The sequence below is a fragment of the Rhinichthys klamathensis genome, unplaced genomic scaffold, assembly GCF_029890125.1.
Source record: "Rhinichthys klamathensis goyatoka isolate OS25496 unplaced genomic scaffold, OSU_Roscu_1.1 h1tg000263l_1, whole genome shotgun sequence".
Classification (NCBI taxonomy): domain Eukaryota; kingdom Metazoa; phylum Chordata; class Actinopteri; order Cypriniformes; family Leuciscidae; genus Rhinichthys; species Rhinichthys klamathensis.
The window spans coordinates 10,001-30,503 of NW_026606784.1; the positions used below are offsets into that span (position 1 = coordinate 10,001).

The 20,503-nt window shown below is 40.4% G+C and overlaps 1 protein-coding gene across 1 annotated transcript; it reads right to left on the reverse strand.

Moving 5' to 3' along the window:
- Nucleotides 1–2,700: 2,700 nt before the first annotated feature.
- Nucleotides 2,701–11,566, reverse strand: LOC130101955 (GTP-binding protein SAR1b-like). Its single transcript, XM_056267837.1, has 4 exons — nt 11,489–11,566; nt 9,939–10,133; nt 5,493–5,624; nt 2,701–3,470 (listed from the first exon to the last, which is right to left on the reverse strand). The coding sequence occupies exons 1-4, from the start codon at nt 11,564–11,566 to the stop codon at nt 3,354–3,356; spliced, it is 522 nt and encodes a 173-aa protein (XP_056123812.1). The 3' UTR covers nt 2,701–3,353.
- Between the last annotated feature and the right edge of the window lie 8,937 nt (nt 11,567–20,503).

Sequence of the window (20,503 nt, forward strand, 5' to 3'; positions counted from 1 at the left end):
CTCTGAAAATGTGAACTCATAACCTAATTCCTATTTACAAAATGTAATTTGCTAAATGCAAATGCACGCAATGCAAAACCTAATTCATAAATACACAAGTATTGTTTGAAGGTTTGTGTTTTTTTTTTGCAAATGCATACATTTTGAAACTATTTTAGCTTCATTTATATCAACACAAACTTTCCAGAAATACAGTATCAGAATTCCTTAAACAGGACTGCAATTTATTATGACTGACAGCTGCAATATTGACGGTTTCACACTCGTTTCAGCCTCTGAATCAGAACTGACTCCGGTTTCTTGAATGTACAACTCAAAGCGTGTTTTACATCAATGTGTATTTGATTAACACTGGCTTCTGTTTATTTAGACTTGGACTTGAATGCGGTTTAAAAAAAAAATGATGTAAATGTTTGAATTGCTTTATTTTTCATATTGCATGATATTCACAAAACAAAAAAGCTCTTTTATTGGCTCTTTCTCTGTGCAATAAGAGTAAACCCGTGATGTCTAATGTTGAGATAGTGGCTCTATGGCTGACGTCGGCTCCTCTGAACCTGTGAAATAAAATGTTGTAAATAATTGCAGTGTCTCTGTGATACATGACCAACTGTGTGCTTGTGTGTGAAAGACATATCTGAGGTAGCCAGAAGCGTAATATCTCACGATGCAGCGCGTTCATTGACTGAGCTTGACGAAGCCTCTGAAAATCAATATCTGGCAGCGTTGAACTGAGTTAATATACGGCGTTCTCAAAGTCACTGAAAGCACATGCCATGACCGTGTTTCTGCTTTATTCAGCGTAAGGAAAAAATCTAAGATCTTCTGTCATGGGAATATGTGAGAATCAGATCAAAAATACTATATTATTTCAGTTTCATTCATTACACTTGAAATGCACAGTGCATTGTGGGATACTGTATTCCATGCAATGTAGCAGATATTCAATGCATAGATTAATTTGCAGGATAAACATGCTATAAAGCTGGACTAGTAAGAGTATGTATTTACGTCCATGCATTTGGCAGATGCTGCGACTGGCATTGCATTGCAGGTTTTTAATTTCATGCATTCAAATATTGAACATGTTTGATTTATGCATTCCCTTATGACCTTGGTGTTTCTAGCACCATGCTTTACAGAGACCAGATAGCAGTGCAAGTGTTGCAAACACGGCTTTAACCGGTCTATAAACCTGTTATTAACACCTTGAGGCTTAAACACACATTTATAGCCACTGTGACTGGACATACACTCTTTATCCTGAAGACTGGTGTTTGCCACGATGCTGCTTATTTCTGCTTTCAGTCACCATTTTCTGTGTTGGAATCACTGTTTGTGTCTTAAACAGTGTGTCTGAAGAATCTGTGAGATCTGGACATCACTGCTGCCTCCTGGTGTTTTGCAGTGGAACTCAACACTGCTGATGTGACAGAAAAACACCCTCGTCTGTCAAGCTGCAAAAGCACCAAGTATCAACAGTAGTGCATATGAATTGTTTGCCATAAATGCAAGTTTACTGAAATCTAGCTTTCATTTGTGTTGGTGTGCATGAGTTATATGGACTGTTTTTTATCATACTTGAAGAAAACCCAGGATTTACAGGTGTATCTCCTCCTGTGACTAATGTTTATAACCGAAAGGTGTGTAGAATTGCGAAACCCTTGTTATTAGCGCCACCGGTGGCCGTTAAGTGAAACTGCAGCAGCACTTCCTGCTCGTGCTCGTACTCGTGAACACACACACACACACACACTGATTCAAGACCGATATACTCATGGGAAGTGCGTTTTCTTTCTTCACTTAGAAGTAAAAAAATGTAAATACCTTTAAACATCGATATACTGTTAGGAACGGTGCTGAGAGCTGAATCTGCTGCTCTTTCCTCTCAGTAACAAACAAACGGTGAGAAAACAGCAGTTCAGAAAGCATCTGCTATGTTTGTCGACAGATGAGGTAAATAAAATTACACTGTTAAGATAGTTTAGTCATAAAAGTATTCTTGAGACTAGACTAGATCTGACTGTGAGACTATATTGTTTGAATTAAACCAATTTCTTTGACATTACGGTACAGAATGGCTCTTTCGGCATTATCCTGAACATTGTTTTAAGCATTTCGTTTTAATGCGTCATGTCCTTGTCTGGAGCGCGCGTAAACGTCACATCCGTTTGATTTTTCCCGGTAAAAACGTCCCGTGTCATTCACGTAAAACAGGCTTTCATAGACAACCTTTTGAGTCGGGGATGGTCTCGATTTTCGTAACAAGCACATATTGGCTAAAAAAGAAGCGATTAATACACTAAAATTCTTACATTTAATGTACTATTCTAGCTTTAATGGCATTCTGGTTCAGTATTTTTCCCCCCACTTTGTTTGGAAATATTTGAACACTTGTTTATATGATTGTCTTTAAATATTGCATGATTGATTCATGTATTTTAATTTGTAGTGGCATTACAAAGTACTTTCATGGTCCTTGCTGGAGCTCGACAGCCCTGGTCATTTTCATCTTGAAAATCATCTTGCTCATGTTTCAGAAAGTAAGTCATACAGGTTTGGACAACATGAGGGTGAGTAAATGACAGATTTGTTTTCTACTAAAGATAATGTGTGAATGATCAGTTTCAGAGGTTTACTAGATTTACTAACAATCCCCAACAACAAAAAAATCAAGATATTGAATGACAACTGCAGAAACATTCTTCAAAATATTAATAGTTTATAGATGTTTACAGTCTGTTAGGATGGATTCCTGTACACTCAAGTCAAAGCTATGGACAATAAAAACACATATACTCCATTATACAATTTTTACAAATTTGCACAAAATGATCATGTGTCTCTGCCATAGGCGTTCTCATATCAGACCTTCATCTGATGATCAACAAACACCAACAGCATCTGATATGAACATTATCTACACAAACACTGTACAGGAGAATATATTACAATATACTGTACACCTCAAACCACTGATCAGATCAGCTTTTTATCATTTTTATAACATCTATAGATGAAAGGATGCTAAATAATACAACAACACTCAGGTATAACAGTGCGACTCAAAGTTTAAAACCGTAAGAAAAAGCAGCAGGAACTGAAATATCACACATGGTCTTGTACTTTGATCATTGTTTAAAAACCAATGGCTTGATTATACCTTGCATCCACATTCGCAGGCCTTTAATACAGTAACAGCACGTGCTTCTGCGTTTAAAGCTGCAGAAATGGCACCCTCCACCTTTAACATGCAGAATTGAGACTAAAACGACAAAACCGATCAGTAATATCCACTAAAACAAGTCAAACATCTCTTATTGCTGATGATCACGGAGCAGACTGGTCTGAGATCAGTCGATGTACTGCGAGAGCCATCGGAAGCCTTCCCCGTAGCCCTGCTTCTTCAACACACTGCACATGAACACCTCCAGCGGCCGCGCGTTCAGATCCTTCAGCGACACGCTGCCCTGCTAACACAACATGCTACACATCAGGCTACATACCAGGGATGGAAATTAACTTTTTTGTCCACCGGCCACTGTGGCTGGTGGATTTCAAAATCTACCAGCCACTCAATGTTTTTACCAGCCACTTTCTTGTTTTTACCCGACAATGTGTAACTGCATGTGAAAATTAATACTACAAGAATACTTAAGCAGTTTATTTAATCTCAAGTCTCAATGAAATACTGACATTTTCTCTTTCTCTCACCCTCGGCCTCATCCACCTAATCTGTCATTTATTTTTGTTTTGATGATAAATTGAGCCAGCCTCCAAAAGTAATTAACCTGTCCTGTGATTTTTTTCTCTCTCACACAACACTCTCCAGACACGGATTTATGAGCTATAGTATGTTGGTTGCCTTTACATTAGAATAATATTTAATATAATCTAGATATGAAATGGAATAAATAGCATTCAATACAAAATGAATATGTCTCATATATTGAAATCAAGTTTTATGTGATAAAATATTTGCTTTGTTGTGCATTAGAACCACATCAGGCATTTAGTACAAAATAATTTATTGAAGCATCCAGATACTTCACCACGTGACAGCAGCTAGGCTCCTGATTGGTTAACGCGGCGCGAATTGACGCCAAAGTTCAGATTTTTCAACTCGGGCGGCAGACGCGAATTCGCGTCAAACGCGTGAATGCACAAAAGCACTCAATAAAATCATGCGCGCGGAACGCGTCAGACGCTCGAACTTGCCGCGCGAATGAGGCGTATTCGCATCTACCACGGCGCGCTCTACACCTCATTCGCGCCGTAGGAATTTTTACGCGCGTAACGCGTCTTTGCATTGACTTAACAATGAAATCACTCGCGCCAGACGCTCTATTCTCGTCTGGTGTGAACGCACCATGATGTTTTCTCTGCAGACCTCTACGCCTGCGATGTAACGCCACATTTTTGTTTGAAGGTGTGCCTCCTCTAAAAGTGTCCGCCGTCCGGGTGAAACAGTATGCTATTTTTATTTACCCGCCACGGTGGCCGGTAGGTGAAGCGAGTTTACCCGCCACAACACAAAATCACCCGCATTTGGCTGGTGGCGGGTGCTAATTTCCATCCCTGATACACACACACATGTGGAGGCTTGTTTCCGCACCAGAACAGAAAATAACTAGCCTGGTTAAAACCAGAGCATTCTCAGTTGTAACTGAGTTATGGTCTGGCAAAGCGTCATAGACAAATCATTTCCAGAGGGGCGTCACCAACGGACGTCGCGGATAGAGCTAAACCCAATCAGAGCGATGAAGGAGATGACGTATGCAGAGCGGCGGAGAAACATCTCCGAGTGTTGTTCTTTGCTCGGTTTTTAACAAAAAGGAAACGTTCAAATCGCTTAAAACAGACGCGATAGCTGATTGGAACGAGTGATGTTCGACGGCGGCATCCATCTTTGTAATGTAGGCTACAAAATCTGCTTTAAAATCCCAGCGCTGTCGTCATCGTGTAAAGCCCGCCCCAACGCTTCTGATTGGTGCCTCGATTTCGACGGATTGGAAATGGGCTTGAATGAGCTCTTCTAAATCTAAATTTGCCGGAAGTTGTCTGGGTTTTCCCAGGCTAGAAAATAACAAAAGATAATTGCAACTTTTTATCTCAGAATTGTGAGTTATAAAGTCAGAATTGTGAGTTATAAAGTCAGAATTGTGAGTTATAAAGTCAGAGCACCAAGTATCAACAGAAGTGCATATGAATTGTTTGCCATAAATGCAAGTTTACTGAAATCTAGCTTTCAAAATCTAGATTTCAATTTCAAATTCAAAGACATTATTCTAAAGATGGCTGCTTGTTTCTCTGGCGCATAAGCTCTATACAGCTTGAGCTTCATCATCTGCCCTGATCAGTTTAATTACATGACTGGAATATTATCGAGGGCAGTTTTGGAGAGAAGAGAGAGAAGCTTCTTCACAGCAGAGATTAATCACCCTGCTGAATCCTCCATTAGTGTTGTTGGTTTGTGATCGACTGGCACTGACCTTCCCAGTGGTCTGTCCTTCCAGAGCGAACACCTCTCGCAGTCTCATCTCACTCACGGCCTCGGGTCGGTCGATCTTATTGCCCAACACCAGAACCGGCACGCTGGAGATCGTCTCGTCCGACAGCAGAGCCTGAACACACACACACACACACCTCAAACTCACGCTCACCGAGAGCCACGACTGCGAAGACTAGAGCGCTTCAGTTCTAGATTCCACATTCCCAAAATGCCCATTATATGCTCCGTCTCTATCCACATTATTCCTGACGAGCTCACTGCGTTAGGAATTATGGGAGGCACTTCCGGTTTGGGGAACTTCCATTCAAAAAGACCGAAACCAGAGAGTGTGTAATAAGGGGAGAACTCCCACTCCCAGTAAACGTCCGGCTCCTGAACTGGCTGCAGTTCCACTCCGGCTCCACATGAGGGCGCTCACAGGACGAGTGCGGAATGAATGGAGGTCTATGGAGATATTCCCCTCAAAATACACTTTTCTCAGGATATCATTTTTTGTCTAGTAATTTAAATGTTGTTTTCGAAACGAGATGCAAAGAAATGACACATTGCTGGGTGTTAGATTTTTTAGAGTCACTTATTTACTTTAAAAAGTCTATGACGTCACACACATCGTACGAGCAGAGATACTGCTTTACGGCAATCCTTCAGTCACTGGTGCGTTCGCGCTCTGCTCTTTCTCTTCTCTCGAGTCAGTGGACACGGGTAAACACACGAGCTAGAAGAGTTTCTGTAAAACTAAAGTTCTTAACATTCTGGTCCGGATGCCCCGATGCCATCAAGCGGTGTCTCTGGCCGTAATCAGTCCTTCACTGACCAACCAGCGTCCATTAGCAGAATGCTAGCGTGTTATGGGCAACAACAACTCAACCTGGAAGAAATGGAAAGGACATAAGTACTCGTTCATTCAACTTTCGCCCTATAACCCATGTTGAACTTGCAAAACCTACAATCAAATCTGAGATTTCTCAACGGCAATCGGGTGAGAGAGACACATTTAGCCGTCTACCTCCATAGACTCCCATTCACTCGGCGATCGCCCCCAGTGGAGCTCTGGTGGAACTACAACCACAATTCGGTGCTACAGGACTTAATAGGCCAGGCTCTGCTGAAACTAATCATTTCGAATCATAAGGTTGCCCTACAAATAAAGCTGATCTGTCAGTTTGCCTGAATGAGCTGTCAGTTTTCTTTCATGTTTTATTTAAAGCTGCAGTAGGGAGTTTTGAGAAAACGTTGAGTTAGCCTGAAAATTTGAACAAGCACAACTTCCAGGTCCCGCCCCCTTGCTCTCTGCTGCGCTACAGCCCTCCCTCCACAGCTCGTCCTCCACAGCGGAGCCGTCGTGAACGCGCAGGCTAGTAAACAGGGCCACCCATAACAGCGGATAAAAAGTTATATGGCACATTCACTAATAGGGACTAAACGTCAACAATATGCTTTACATTGACTATGGCCTGCCCATACTTTGACTACAAACTTGCTCCTCTAATCATTATGTATTTTGCAATAGCCTACATGTAACTTTAGAACGTTGCACTCTTTCTATAAGTTATAAATAGCTAGTAAGATAACGTTAATATAACGGTAACTAACGTTACAGTATGTTAGTAATTATTCTAGCGATATATAATGCTAGATAAGGTGTGCTAGTACATTATTTCAGCAACATCACAAGCCAGTGAAATTAGCAGGTTTCAATTGTTGCTTAGCAGAGTGCGTGACATTTTATCCACATGTTATGCGGCTAGAGTTTTGGCACCGAGTCAACTGTGTAATTCTTTCTTTTTCGCTTGTTTATCGTCATCAGTCTTTTTCCTTTTACCTCTTTGTTTTATGAGCAGGTGTCACTCGAGAATAAGCAGTTTAGGTTGTTTCTCCGTCATAAGCACAGCTGCAGCTCGCCGGCAATCTTGAGTTTGAACGACGGCTCGCGCCACGGACGTACTGGGACTGAAATTCAGCCCGGGACTTTAAGATGGAGAGGCCTTTTACGCGAGTGCCCTAGGTGCACGAGCAGAAGGATTTTTTGCAGTTATTTTAATTCTAATAGTGTTTTTATGGTATAAAGAGAATCAGATTACACTGAAGACCTTCAAGAAATTTTAGGATGACACTTGCCTTTTCAGGTTGTATAAGCAAGTCACCACTGCACTGAACACAACCAGGTCAGCAAAACCTAATCTCGAACACACAAGTCACAGTATACTGCTAACTACCAGCATGTCGTGTACAGTCAGTCGGAGTGATAAAATAGTTACAAATACTAACAAATATACATATACAGACATACAGATTCCTTGCTTATAGAAGGATGTTGTCTGTGTGACAAACTGCAAACTGCTGTTTATAATATATAATATATCTATAAATATATAATATATAAGGGATAATGTATAGCGAGGCGGTTGTTATAGCGTTTGTATCAGCTGCCTCACTATACATTATCCCGCTTATTACATGGCTACCTACCAAATAAATCAATAATTTCACACAAAATATTGATTTAAAAAGCAGTTTATTTATTTAAAAACGATTGTATTGCTTCCACTAAAGAAAATAGTCAAATAGTCATAGAAAATGGCTTGGTAGAATAGGAATTCTACCAAGCCACGTAATAAATGCCTATATTTAAATGCAAATATAAACAATTTCAGTGTATAATAAATCACTAATATATCCCTAATCGTGCACCCGTCCTGTCCATGCTGCTGGGTCCTTCTTCCTCTGCACCTCCGGCTGCCACAGCACTCTTTCCACTTCGGAAAAGGTCTGTTAATTTGGCCCATTTAGCGGCCTCTTGTGCCAAAAATCTTTTCTTTTTAATTCTTATTTTTTTGCCCCACCCATTTCTTTCTCTTCTTTTCTTCTTTTCGCCATTTTTACCGTCCGTCTCTGTTGCATTGCATTCACACAAACCCGCCAAACATGACCAAAAGTAAACTCCTTTGATCGGCGCCTAGTTTGAGCCAATCGGATGTCAGGAAAAACGAGGATCAGTCCAAGTTGGGAGGGGCCGCTCGTATCCCCCCTCAGATTGAAAGTATTGGTTTGGCCCAGTCTGAATCATACACACACACACAGCGTTGCGTTCTGCTGCATCTGAGCGGCCGGTTAGGCCGGTCGCGTATCATTAAAAAACAAACAAAAAAAACAATGCTCTTTGACCACCGGCCGGTCTTCGGCCTGAAATGGACCGGCCGTTCGGGATTGTTCCCGGTATTCCCAAAGGCCAATCCGCCCCTGGCTCACGCTGTGCAAGAGAGGGGTGTGATCAGCGCGTACACGAGCGTGACTGACACTGCTAAGACATTCCTCCTGGCTCTGATTGGTTGTTTCTGACCGGGAGCGTGTATTTCTTGCAAATGGCAATAGGACAACTGAGAGGAGCCAGAGGAGCTTGATTTTTACACAGATTATCTGTCTCATATTCTACTGTCAGGACATAATGACAGTTTTAACAAATATGTAAAAAATATTTTTTTTTTTACAAAAGTTACCTACAGCAGCTTTAAGAATAACGTTACACTTGGTATTTTAACGTGACGTTATAACAAGAATATCTACGGCAAGAGCTCTTTTCAGTCGCTGCTTTCTTTTCCTCATGATTATTTTCTTTTTTCCTTTTGCAATCCGCTTTAATAGTATGAAAAAGGACACCATATACGGCACATTTGTGGCCTGTTCTCCCGATTTAATTTACAATATATGCCATTAATAATTCACTGGAATGCACAAAGAATCTCTTTTTTCTCTCTTTCCAGGATTGTTTTCAAAGGTAAATATCTGTCTAAATGACTGAAATCACTTTAAAATAGTATCACGCAATGCTGAAGTAAATTATTTATTTATTTTTATTAAGGCAACGTATGTTACATAATACAGTGATATTTAACCGTCCGATTGCTGTGGAAAGATTCACGCTTCCGGGTTTATTCATGGTCTGTTGTTGAAAGTACTTGTTGATGCTTTTACACTTTTAAATGTCCTTTTAATGTTCAATGGTTGAAGGGTGAGTAGAATGATGTAATGTCATTGTACACAGTTTAAAAAAAAGTATATATTATTGCGTCCATAGAGCGAGTCTTACACTGTTTACAGCTTAACGGAAGTTACACCCACAATTCACGCAAAGCATCATGGGGCGCAGGAATAATGTGGATAATTCTTTGCATGGCACAAAGCGAAACTTTTAAAAAGGAAACCAACAGTGTGTTGAAACACTCATCCAGCACAAGGCTTGTTTGCATTACTGTCGTTTTCAATTGTCTGACTGGTTTATAGGGTTAATGAAATTGATATGAAAAATTGATATGCAAAGAAAACCTATGCATGCATCTCCAAGTTGGTTTGGCTTGAGTATGAGATGGAAATGTTTGAAATGTGAATGTCAATATAAAGCTATCGTGAGCGCACTGCGGAGACTTACGTCGAGCTCCACCTTGGACTCAGCGAGCCGCTCGTGATCGGCACAGTCCACGAGGAAGACCACAGCGTTGACCGCGGGCAGGTAGTTCTTCCACACTCTCCGTGCTGGAGGCGGAGACACAACCTCAATATATCGACCGATCGCACCACATATACGGACATGACCGAGACACGCCTGGTGTGCGATATACTGGCCCTGTGTTTGTGCATGTGTGTTTACATGGAAATGATTTTCACAAACATTTTAGCCTATTGTGCTGCTTCTGTGGGGATGTAGGGTTTACCAGGCCACACACACTCACAGACACACACACACACACACACACTCACAGACAGACACACTCACAGACACACACACACTCACAGACACACACACACTCACAGACAGACACACTCACAGACACACACACACACTCACAGACACACACACACTCACAGACACACACACACTCACAGACAGACACACTCACGGGCCCCACAATGTAGGTGATTTCAGGTTTTACTATACTTGTGGGGTCATTTGGTCCCCACAATGTAATATAAACAGAAACACACACACTCACAGACACACACACTCACAGACACACACACACTCACAGACACACACACACTCACAGACACACACACACTCACAGACACACACATACCTACTTAACCACAATGTGAGGACGTATGACTGGGAACCCTACCTTTAGGGACACCCCTTTCTGAAGGGTCTAGAGACAAAAGAAAGACATGACTGCACTTCTGGAGAAGCTGTCATCACACTTATCACTTGATTTTATTAATAAAAGTCTTCCTTAAAGACCTGACATTTTGCCTTCACTTTAGGGACAGTATTTTTTATGTCCATTTTGGGGACATTAAACACAAACTCTGATCAAGTCATACTTTGAGGACCATGGTGATACACAGACTCTGGTTAAGTCATACTTTGAGGACCATGGTGATACACAGATTCTGGTAAAGGTATAATATCAGGACTTTGTTGAGATGGTATATATTTAGTGAGTAAACAGTTTTTTATTTTTATTTTTATTTCGTCAAGATCACAGAAAATGGGTAGCCAACATTTTTGTCTGATTTGTAGCTTGAGATGAAGTGTCCTTCACTGCTCAGTTGGGGAATGACAATTAACATTCAGAAATATTATTCATTTGACTGTATTTGATTGATTGACTATCAGAGAGAACCAAAGATGGAACTGAAGACCAGTGGCGGTTCTAGAGGGAGGCCAGGGGGGGCCAGTGCCCCTGTGACAAAAAGCTTGGCCCCCCTTGTGGCCCCCCTAAATGTGGAGTTTGAAATAATTTTTACAAAACTGTTTTTTTGCTATCGTTGTATGCGTATTATTATTATTTTTTCTATCTTTGTGGATTTGCATTTTCACGTGACAATTCGCATCACATTCGCGGGAATCGCGGCCCAGCAAACATGCAAGTGCGGGCCCACTGTGGGTAAGTGTGGGTTTTCTGTGGGACAGTGTGGGCAAGGGCAAACCCTTTGGGGCCCCATGTGGGCTTTCTGAGGGCAAGCCCACAGTGGGCTTACCCACAGAAACCCCTCAAGGGCCCCTAGTGGGTTAGCCCATGTGGGGCCCAAAGCAGTTTTGCCCATTTGGGCCCCCATGAGGGTTTACTGTGGGCAACCCACTGTGGGTTTGCCCACAGAAAACCCCTTAAGGGCCCCTTGTGGGTTAGCCCATGTGGGGCCCATAGCAGTTTTGCCCATTTGGGCCCCCATGAGGGTTTACTGTGGGCAACCCACTGTGGGTTTGCCCACAGAAAACCCTTTAAGGGCCCCTTGTGGGTTAGCCCATGTGGGGCCCATAGCAGTTTTGCCCATTTGGGCCCGCATGAGGGTTTACTGTGGGCAACCCACTGTGGGTTTGCCCACAGAAAACCCCTTAAGGGCCCCTTGTGGGTTAGCCCATGTGGGGCCCATAGCAGTTTTGCCCACTTGGGCCCGCATGAGGGTTTACTGTGGGCAACCCACTGTGGGTTTGCCCACAGAAAACCCACACGGGCCCCCAGGCAGTTAGCCCATGCGGGGCATAGCTGTTTTTCACTATGGGGCCCCCACGAGGGTTTACTGTGGGCAACCCACCATAACAGTACATTGTTTTAAGTTGTTTAACAGTCATATGTTTTAAGATTAAAAGGTTTAAGATTAGAAGCTTAATCAAACTATTTAACGATCCCGTGAAATGTCATAAATGTTATTTCATTCAACAGTCCATAATTAACTAAAGCGGCATATAATGGATTATGAGCATGTCCATTTAAAATAACAAATTTGTGACTTATAAGGAATTATAAAAAATAATATGTAACTATATATTGTAATGCAGTAGGTCTTAATGAGTCTTTATAAATTTATTTATAGAATAGTAATATTGCTCATAAATAAGTATAAATGGTGCTATAATTCATTATAAGCATGGACTGCATAGAAAGTGTTACGTATTTATTAAATAAAATTAACTTATTTGTCACAATAAAAACAATGGAAATGGGTTACTGATTTGTTTTGGTATTCATTAGTGATGTATATTTATTATAATAAAATTATTTATTATTGATACTAATAAATACATCACTGATGTAACGACTGAGACCAATCAGACACAATTATTTGTTATGGTTAACAAATACCTCACTCTGGGACTTGGGGCCCCATCCCCCTTGCGGGGATTTACCTCTATAAATTGGTACTTTGAAGATCGAAATGATTGTGTACATCGTAATTACTTGGTAATTTTATGACTTACTGGCAACGTAACTACATCGCATGCCCGTAATTTCATTACCATCATATTACCAACCCACAACGTCGTCAGTGCGTCCTCCTAAGGTTATAATATAACCAACAACGTCGCAGATACGTACTCTAATCGTAATAACTTGGTAATTTTATGACTTGCTGGCAACGAAACTGCAACGTCACGGGCCTGTAATTTCATTACCATCTTTCATTTAAAGCAGTGCTTTCATATTCTATTTTAATGTAAAAAAAAAAAATTACATGGGTCATACAAAATGATGGGTCATACAGAACTACAAAATGATTTTTAAATTCATGATTTAAAATTAATGATAATTTAAATTGTTAAATGTTTTAATTCTAGATGTTTATTTAAATGCTGCGTGCCTTTTGAATTGTTCTATGGTTTCAATGCGCGTGCGCGTAAACATTGAGTCGCATTTAAAGCTGTCTGATTCAAAGACGCACGCACGCGAGCAGATGGAAACCATGGAAACGACGAGGGAACCTCATCAACTGACAAACAGCAAAACTAGCGTCTCTCCCTGTTGTTTTCACTGCTTTCAGGTAAGTTTAGTTAACAAAATCACACAAATAATACATACAAACGTTCCTGACACATTTCTACGTATAATTGATACGCTTCTGTTGAATATTTACTTTATTGAAATGGTTTTGTGTCTTCGAAAAAGTCCGTTAGCATCTCAACCGTTTTCAGAAGAGTAAGTTAACGTTACACTTGAGCTCTTGTTTTACCTAAGTTTGGGGTTTTAACCACATCTTTGTGTTGATAACAGTTTTTGATAGTTTTGTTTTGCTGGTAATTTGTCAATGGGTGATTGTAACCTGAAAGAATTCACTGTAACGTACTGTTAATCAGTGACGTCACTTACAAATATTGATAATAAAAGTGATTTCAGGAGGGACAGAAAAAAAACCCTCCACAACAAAGGGGGAATTATTGTTTAATCATGATAATAATTTCATATGCATTTATTGCACAATATATATTGCCTTAAGATTATATATATATATTTTTTTATCTTTTCTGCATTTCATCTCTAGCTTGCTTCCTTGTAATGAACCCTATGTTCTATTGTAAATCCTATGTAACATTGTTGGCTCTGTGACACATTGCATGTTATGTTCTAGAAGATCATCATGCTGATGGCCTGCTGCACCCCGTCCAAGACAATCTCCACGGCTATGAACTCGACTAGTAAGCAAAACCTCAAACATACTGTTCAAAAGTTGGGGGTCTGTAGGATTTATGCTTTTTAATGAAGTCTCACACTTTAAATTCATTAACCCCAGTTTTTTTCAGTGATATTGTCCTTGAGAAGCCTTTAGGCTAAATAGGCGGCAAATATAATGTTATAATGGTCATAGTTATAATAATTAATTTAACTATTATGATAACAGGATATCATGGTCACTGGTATATATATATATATTTATATATTTTTTTTTCTCTTGTAAACACAGCCAGGTCCAAGTGATCTGAGGGCGCCGGCGCTTCGGTCTTTTCCGGAAAGCGCCGGAAGTGATCTCTCGCGCGTGTACGTCACTCATTGTTTACACAGAACAGAGATTGTAGGTAAGACGACTAATTAAAATGGTACTAATTTGCGCTTATCCGGGATGTTTAAACCGTCGTAAAAGAAAACAATTAAAAAAAATAAAACAATTGTATGAGTGACGTACACGCGCGAGAGATCACTTCCGGCGCTTTCCGGAAAAGACCGAAGCGCCGGTGCCGTCAGATCACTTGGACCTGGCTGTGTTTACAAGAGGTAAAAACGATATAAATACTGTTCGTTTTCTCACACAAACCACTCGTTTCGTGTCTTAGGCCATCAATGTGTACTTACATTTACGAGTCATTAAATCATGTTTAATCTGGACTTCTCTGTGCATGCTCTTTGAGGTGGTGACCATAGACCTGCATTATATGACTGACAGACAAGAACGGTTTGACCTAAAAATATCAAAATTGAAACTACTGCGGAAACAAAGACACCTACATCTTGGATGCCCTTGAGGTAAGCTAAAACATACCAAAAAATTATTTCAAAGTGAACTATCCCTTTAAGGTGCTTTATGCAACCGGGCACAGATCTTGATGCCATCCACACTAAGTAGATGACGAAGGTGAGTTTCACAATAGCTGCCACTATTACAAACCAAGAGACAGAACACAACAGGCTTTTCATCCATATGAACTCACCCATATGTAGGGATGGGTACCGAAACCTGGTATTAAACATTAAACGGGCCCTGTGGCCAAATTAAGGAAGACTGCTGTATCAATAAGCCCAGGCGTTATCAGCTCTGCTGATGGTACTGAAGAAATTACACACACTATTTATTATAGACATTGTCTTGCAAATTCTGTGAGGATTAGGAGGGGTGTTTTAAACAGTCTTCATACAACATGTTTTTCAGGCTGGTTGTTTGTAATTTTGTAAGAGTAGGGAGAAAATAAAAACCTTTATTAAATATTTATGAAACGTTCATGTTTTGTAAATGATTAGTTAATCATTAACTAAGCAATTGTAAATGACTTATAACTGAATCTACAAAACATGCATACAATAATTAACATCACGTATTAAACATAAAAAAATAGTTAATTATTTACTAATCACTTGTAAATGACTTGTAACAGAATTTACAAAACATACATAAAATGTTAGTATATCACTTGCTAATCATTTATGAATGTTTTGTAAACGCTTAGTTCATCATTAACTAACCACTAAATGACTTACAACTGAACGTTATTATAAACCGCAGCTCTCTCATTGCCCTATTCAGTCATTCTCTCAGTTGAGCATTTATAAATAGCACCTGGAACAATCAGAAGACGTTTCCTCATTCAAAGTGCAGGTTGAAAACTTTCTTAGGTTGAAATGGCTTAACAGTACAACCCTTATTTTGTTTTTAACATTTGTATGTTGATCCTTTCTCACTTAGATGCTGTGACAAAAATCAGTCAAGCCACTGCATGTGAGGTGAAAGCCTCTATAAAGACATGGCTCCGTGATGCCAGGGACAGAGATGAGGGAAGGCAAGGAAGGGCCAGAACTGCAGAAATACCTACTGGTGCCCCTGAGGGGATTGCTTTTTAATTTACTTTGACGTGTTTTAAGTGTTCTGTGTTTCTGTTTTTGTGGTTATTGCTGTTTTAAACTGTATTATTATTAATTATAATTATTATTAAATATAAATAAATTATTTGGGGAAAAAAACATGACCCTCGATTTATTGCTGCTAACAAGTGCAATTGTACTGCATATAGTAATGTGGGTGTACCTACTCTGTGTGCTCAAACTTTGCACCTGCACCCACAGTGTGCCCACATCCAGCCCACATGAGGGCCTGCTCTAATTTGTGTGGGCCAGCCCAAAGTCAGCCCACACTTTGGGCTGTCCCACTGGGGCCCCACCTGGGTCCCAAAGTGTGGGGCCCACACGTGCCCCGCATTTCACGCCGGTATCTGGGCCCACAGTGGGCTGCCCGCAATGGCCCCACATGGGCCCCTATAAGGGTTTGCTGTGGGCCCACAACTGGCCCCAATGGGGCCCACTCTACTTACTGTGGGCCTGCCCACAGTCAGCCCACACTTTTGGGCTGTCCCACTGGGGGCCCCACCTGGGTCCCAAAGTGTGGGGCCCACACGTGCCCCGCATTTCACGCCGGTATCTGGGCCCACAGTGGGCTGCCCGCAATGGCCCCACATGGGCCCCTATAAGGGTTTGCTGTGGGCCCACAACTGGCCCCAATGGGGCCCACTCTACTTACTGTGGGCCTGCCCACAGTCAGCCCACACTTTTGGGCTGGCCCACTGGGGCCCCACCTGGGTCCCAAAGTGTGGGACCCACACGTGCCCCGCATTTCACGCCGGTATCTGGGCCCACAGTGGGCTGCCCGCAAGGGCCCCATTCGGGCCCCAAAGAAGCATGTTTGCTGGGGGCAGAATAACGTCTGTCTCCTGCACGCGAGAGAGGAGAGAAGAAAGTTGGTAAATGTCAGTTCAGTTGTAAGTTCATTCTTTATGTGCGTATGTGGTGTGTGTGTATTGTCTATTATGATATTGTAATCATTGTTTTAACTATGTACGAGGCACTGTGAGCTGACATAGCATTTGTCTATCGTCCTTTCACTGCTGTGTCAACATGTGTGCAGTTCATAAGTAGGCCTATACAGCAGGCTATGTCCCCAAATTAGTTTTTGTTTTATATTTATATCATATTATGTTCTTATAGAATATCATATCAGCAAGATTGCTGTTTTCCCGTGCACAATTGCAACTGTGATATTTATGTTATACAACAGTTAAATTAACAATAAGTTAACATTGGGAGTTACTTTTTAGACACAATATTGTTAATATTGTTTGTTTTCCCTTCATTTCGCCGACTACAATTTCATAATGAAACCGTAGCAGAGTCTCAATGCAACACAGTGATGATTTATTGACTGAAATCCGCGTTTTGAACGAATCACTTGCTTCTTTCCCGAATGAATCAGCCGTTTGAACAAATCGGTTGAATGAATGAATCCCTCTTACAGGGACTTGCCGCCGCCTACTGGCGGTTTTAGTTTCATATTTAAAGTATCCTTTAATTAAAACGTTAAAATTAGAAATAATTTCATATTTAAATATTGATTTAAAAAAAAAAACTCATAGCTTTATTTATGCAATTGTAAATGGAGTGTAAATCTATTAAAGTCCCTGTAAAGTCACTTCTGTGTCACCTCTGCACTGCAAAGATGGATTTTGATTGAATTAATTAATTTGACTGGTAACAGTGGTACTGTATAATTATTGTATAATTAAGTATTATTGTATAAATAAGTATCATTACTGTATAATTTGAATGTTAGTATTTGACATAAAAGGTGATACATAACTCTAAATAAGTTTAGAAAAAATTTCCATAAAAATGCCCCTGGAAATCAATTTAAGGTGGCAAATATTGCCCCTTAATTAAAAAATGTAGGGTAAGTGTACCCATTAAGCCCACCAAAATCTAAGTCTAGGTTTTTTTCATAGATATTGACATGGTTTATACGGAAAATAATTAGTTAAAATGCAAGATTTATCTCATTTGAAAATGTATTAATTAGTTGATGTACATTTTAGAATATAAAATTAAGATAATTTAGGAATAAAGTCAGAAGTCTGGCATGGGCTTAATTGGTACTTTTGGCACCATTTAAGCCCGCGTGTGTTCCAAATAAGCCCACATCATCATTTATTAACAAAATATAAAAAATGTATTGATTTTAAAGAAGTAAAACATCAATGTATTTATTCAGTGACAGGGAAGTATTAAAAAAATTCCTTTTGCTAATGTTTGATTAGAGCCCTGGGTGGGATGGGTGGGTGTTAGTGGCCGGTGGTCTGGAGCCTAAAGTCGGCTTGACTGGAGTTGTAACTGGAGTCAAGCTGGACGGTTGACCGGGTGTATCTCGGAAGCCAAGCAGAGTTGGGGCTCCATACTCTGGGCTTAAGGGGGCCTCCTAGTGGGCCCCAGACACCGGGAGTCTGGAGCCTTAAGTCGGCTTGGCTCCCGAGTTATTCCTGGTCAAATGTGGAAGCTTGACCAGGTGTATCTCAGGAAGGAAGCCGAGTTGGGGATCCAGACTCTGGGGTTTCGGGGGGTCTCCTAGTGGGGCCCCCACACGGGAGTCTGGAGCCTTAGGTCGGCTTGACTGTGGAGTTATGCCCGATCAAATCAAAATTCCACAGGAAGTGACCATATCTCGGGAAGAAAGCCGAGTTAGGGCTCAATACGCCCGGCATAGGGAGCCCACTGGGTGACCCCTCCATGCCTGGAGTCCGGAGCCCCAACTTGGCTTGGGTCCCGAGTTTTGCCCGGTCAAAGCTGGACTGGAAGTGGGGGTATCTAGGAGCTGGACAGTCCCAGGGGTTCAGGACTGTGGGGAATGTAGGGTCCCTCTGGGATCTCTCCATGCCCGGAATCTCAAGCCTTAACTCGGCTTCCTCATTGAAACACATAAAGTGGGCTTAAATGGTTCCACAGTGAGTAATGGTGAAAAAAGACAATGTTTTCCTTTAAAAATGTAAGATTTGTTTACAAATACATACATGGAGCTTAAATATACTGTGGACTAAGTATCATAGTAATTTTCATTGTGCCCACATTGAGAAATGTTAAGTTTTTTTCATTCAAGGTTAGCTTGTGTTGGCTATAGTTTCCATGGGTTTTGTGGCATTGTACCATTTAAGCCCATATAAAAAAAAAGTTAATTTATGAAAATAATCTTCTCTACAAAACAATTTATAATGTATTTATTTGTAAATTAATGTAAAATGAATCCCAAAACATTTATTGTTTGCAGTTCACATGCTTAATTCTTTGGCAGTCTATCTTTCTGTAAGGCTAATGGTTTGACCTAGAGATTAACTTTGAACGCAAGCTAATAAAACTCATCTTTCCTTTTAAAGGAAAATTATATAAAATGATAAAGTACTATTTGTTCATACACAAAAAACAACACATTTATCTCTTATTTGACATAATATCAATGTAGTTACCAAATAAATGGCTGAAAATTGCAGAAATGTATTGATTTCTGAAGGGTCCCGAAACACCAAAGTTTTGGGGTGACTTTGTGTGAGGTGCCCTGAGACAGCTTGCACATGGGTGGGGCTAACTCAACATTGCCAAATGTGATTGGTATACAATAAAAAATGCCAGGGAAGTAACAAATCACTGGATTGATTAAAATAATGAGCAGCATAAAATATGATTTACTCTTTTTTTTTTATTTGACTTTAAAGTTGAAAGTGGGCTTAAAGGGTACATGGGCTTAATGGGTACACTTACCCCTATTTCTGTCACTGCTGTGAACTGACCACTGATAAGAATATGAAAAATATTTATATCTTCGTGAGTCAGCTGTCAACAACAGGCCTAAACCAGCCATGGCACCAGCACAAAAACACAATCAGTAAAATATTATCTAATTATTATCAACAAAACGTTGAAAATATTGAAATATGTTTTTGTCAATATTGCACACCCCTAATGTACGGTATTAATTTTGATTTCTTTAGGTCTTAAAAAGCCTTAAATTTGACTTTAAAAAGTGTGCAGGAACCCTGTAAACGGTTAGACATAGTTACCTAGCAAGTCAGTTATTTTCAGTAAATGAATTAATAAGCTTCTTGGTCCCCATTGCTTTTGCTCTATAGTTCTCAAAATGAAGAGAAAGAAGGACATCATGTCTATTACAGTTACTGTGACTAATACTGAATATGTAATGCAAATGTAAAAATATAATGGAAATGCAAATACATTGTTGAATGATTATAAACATGGTATTTTGCCTGTTAATGCCTGCAGTGCAGTGCAGAAAATGATATGACAACAATAAGGTCTAAATGTAACTGGCCCCTCTAACAGTACAACTGGCCCCAGCTTGGCCCCCCCAGTTGAAATGGGCTAGAACCGCCACTGCTGAAGACAATAGTGTCATTATTCAGCTCAATTCTATTTCAACTGTAAAACAGCTCTACAGAAGTCATTTAATAATTGCTGAAATTTTACAAGTTATGTGCCTGAAGTAGAGGTCAGCACAGGCTTTAAACTTAAGCCCAAACCCGGCCCGTACCCGAAATCATTTAACCTGACCCGAACATTACGGTTATATTTTAAGCCTGAGCCCGACCCAAACCCGAGGTCCGTTTCTCAGTAAATTGCTTTTTTTTTGTGCAATATGCTGTATTTTATGATTGCTTGCCACGATAATTAAAAAAATAAGCTACAT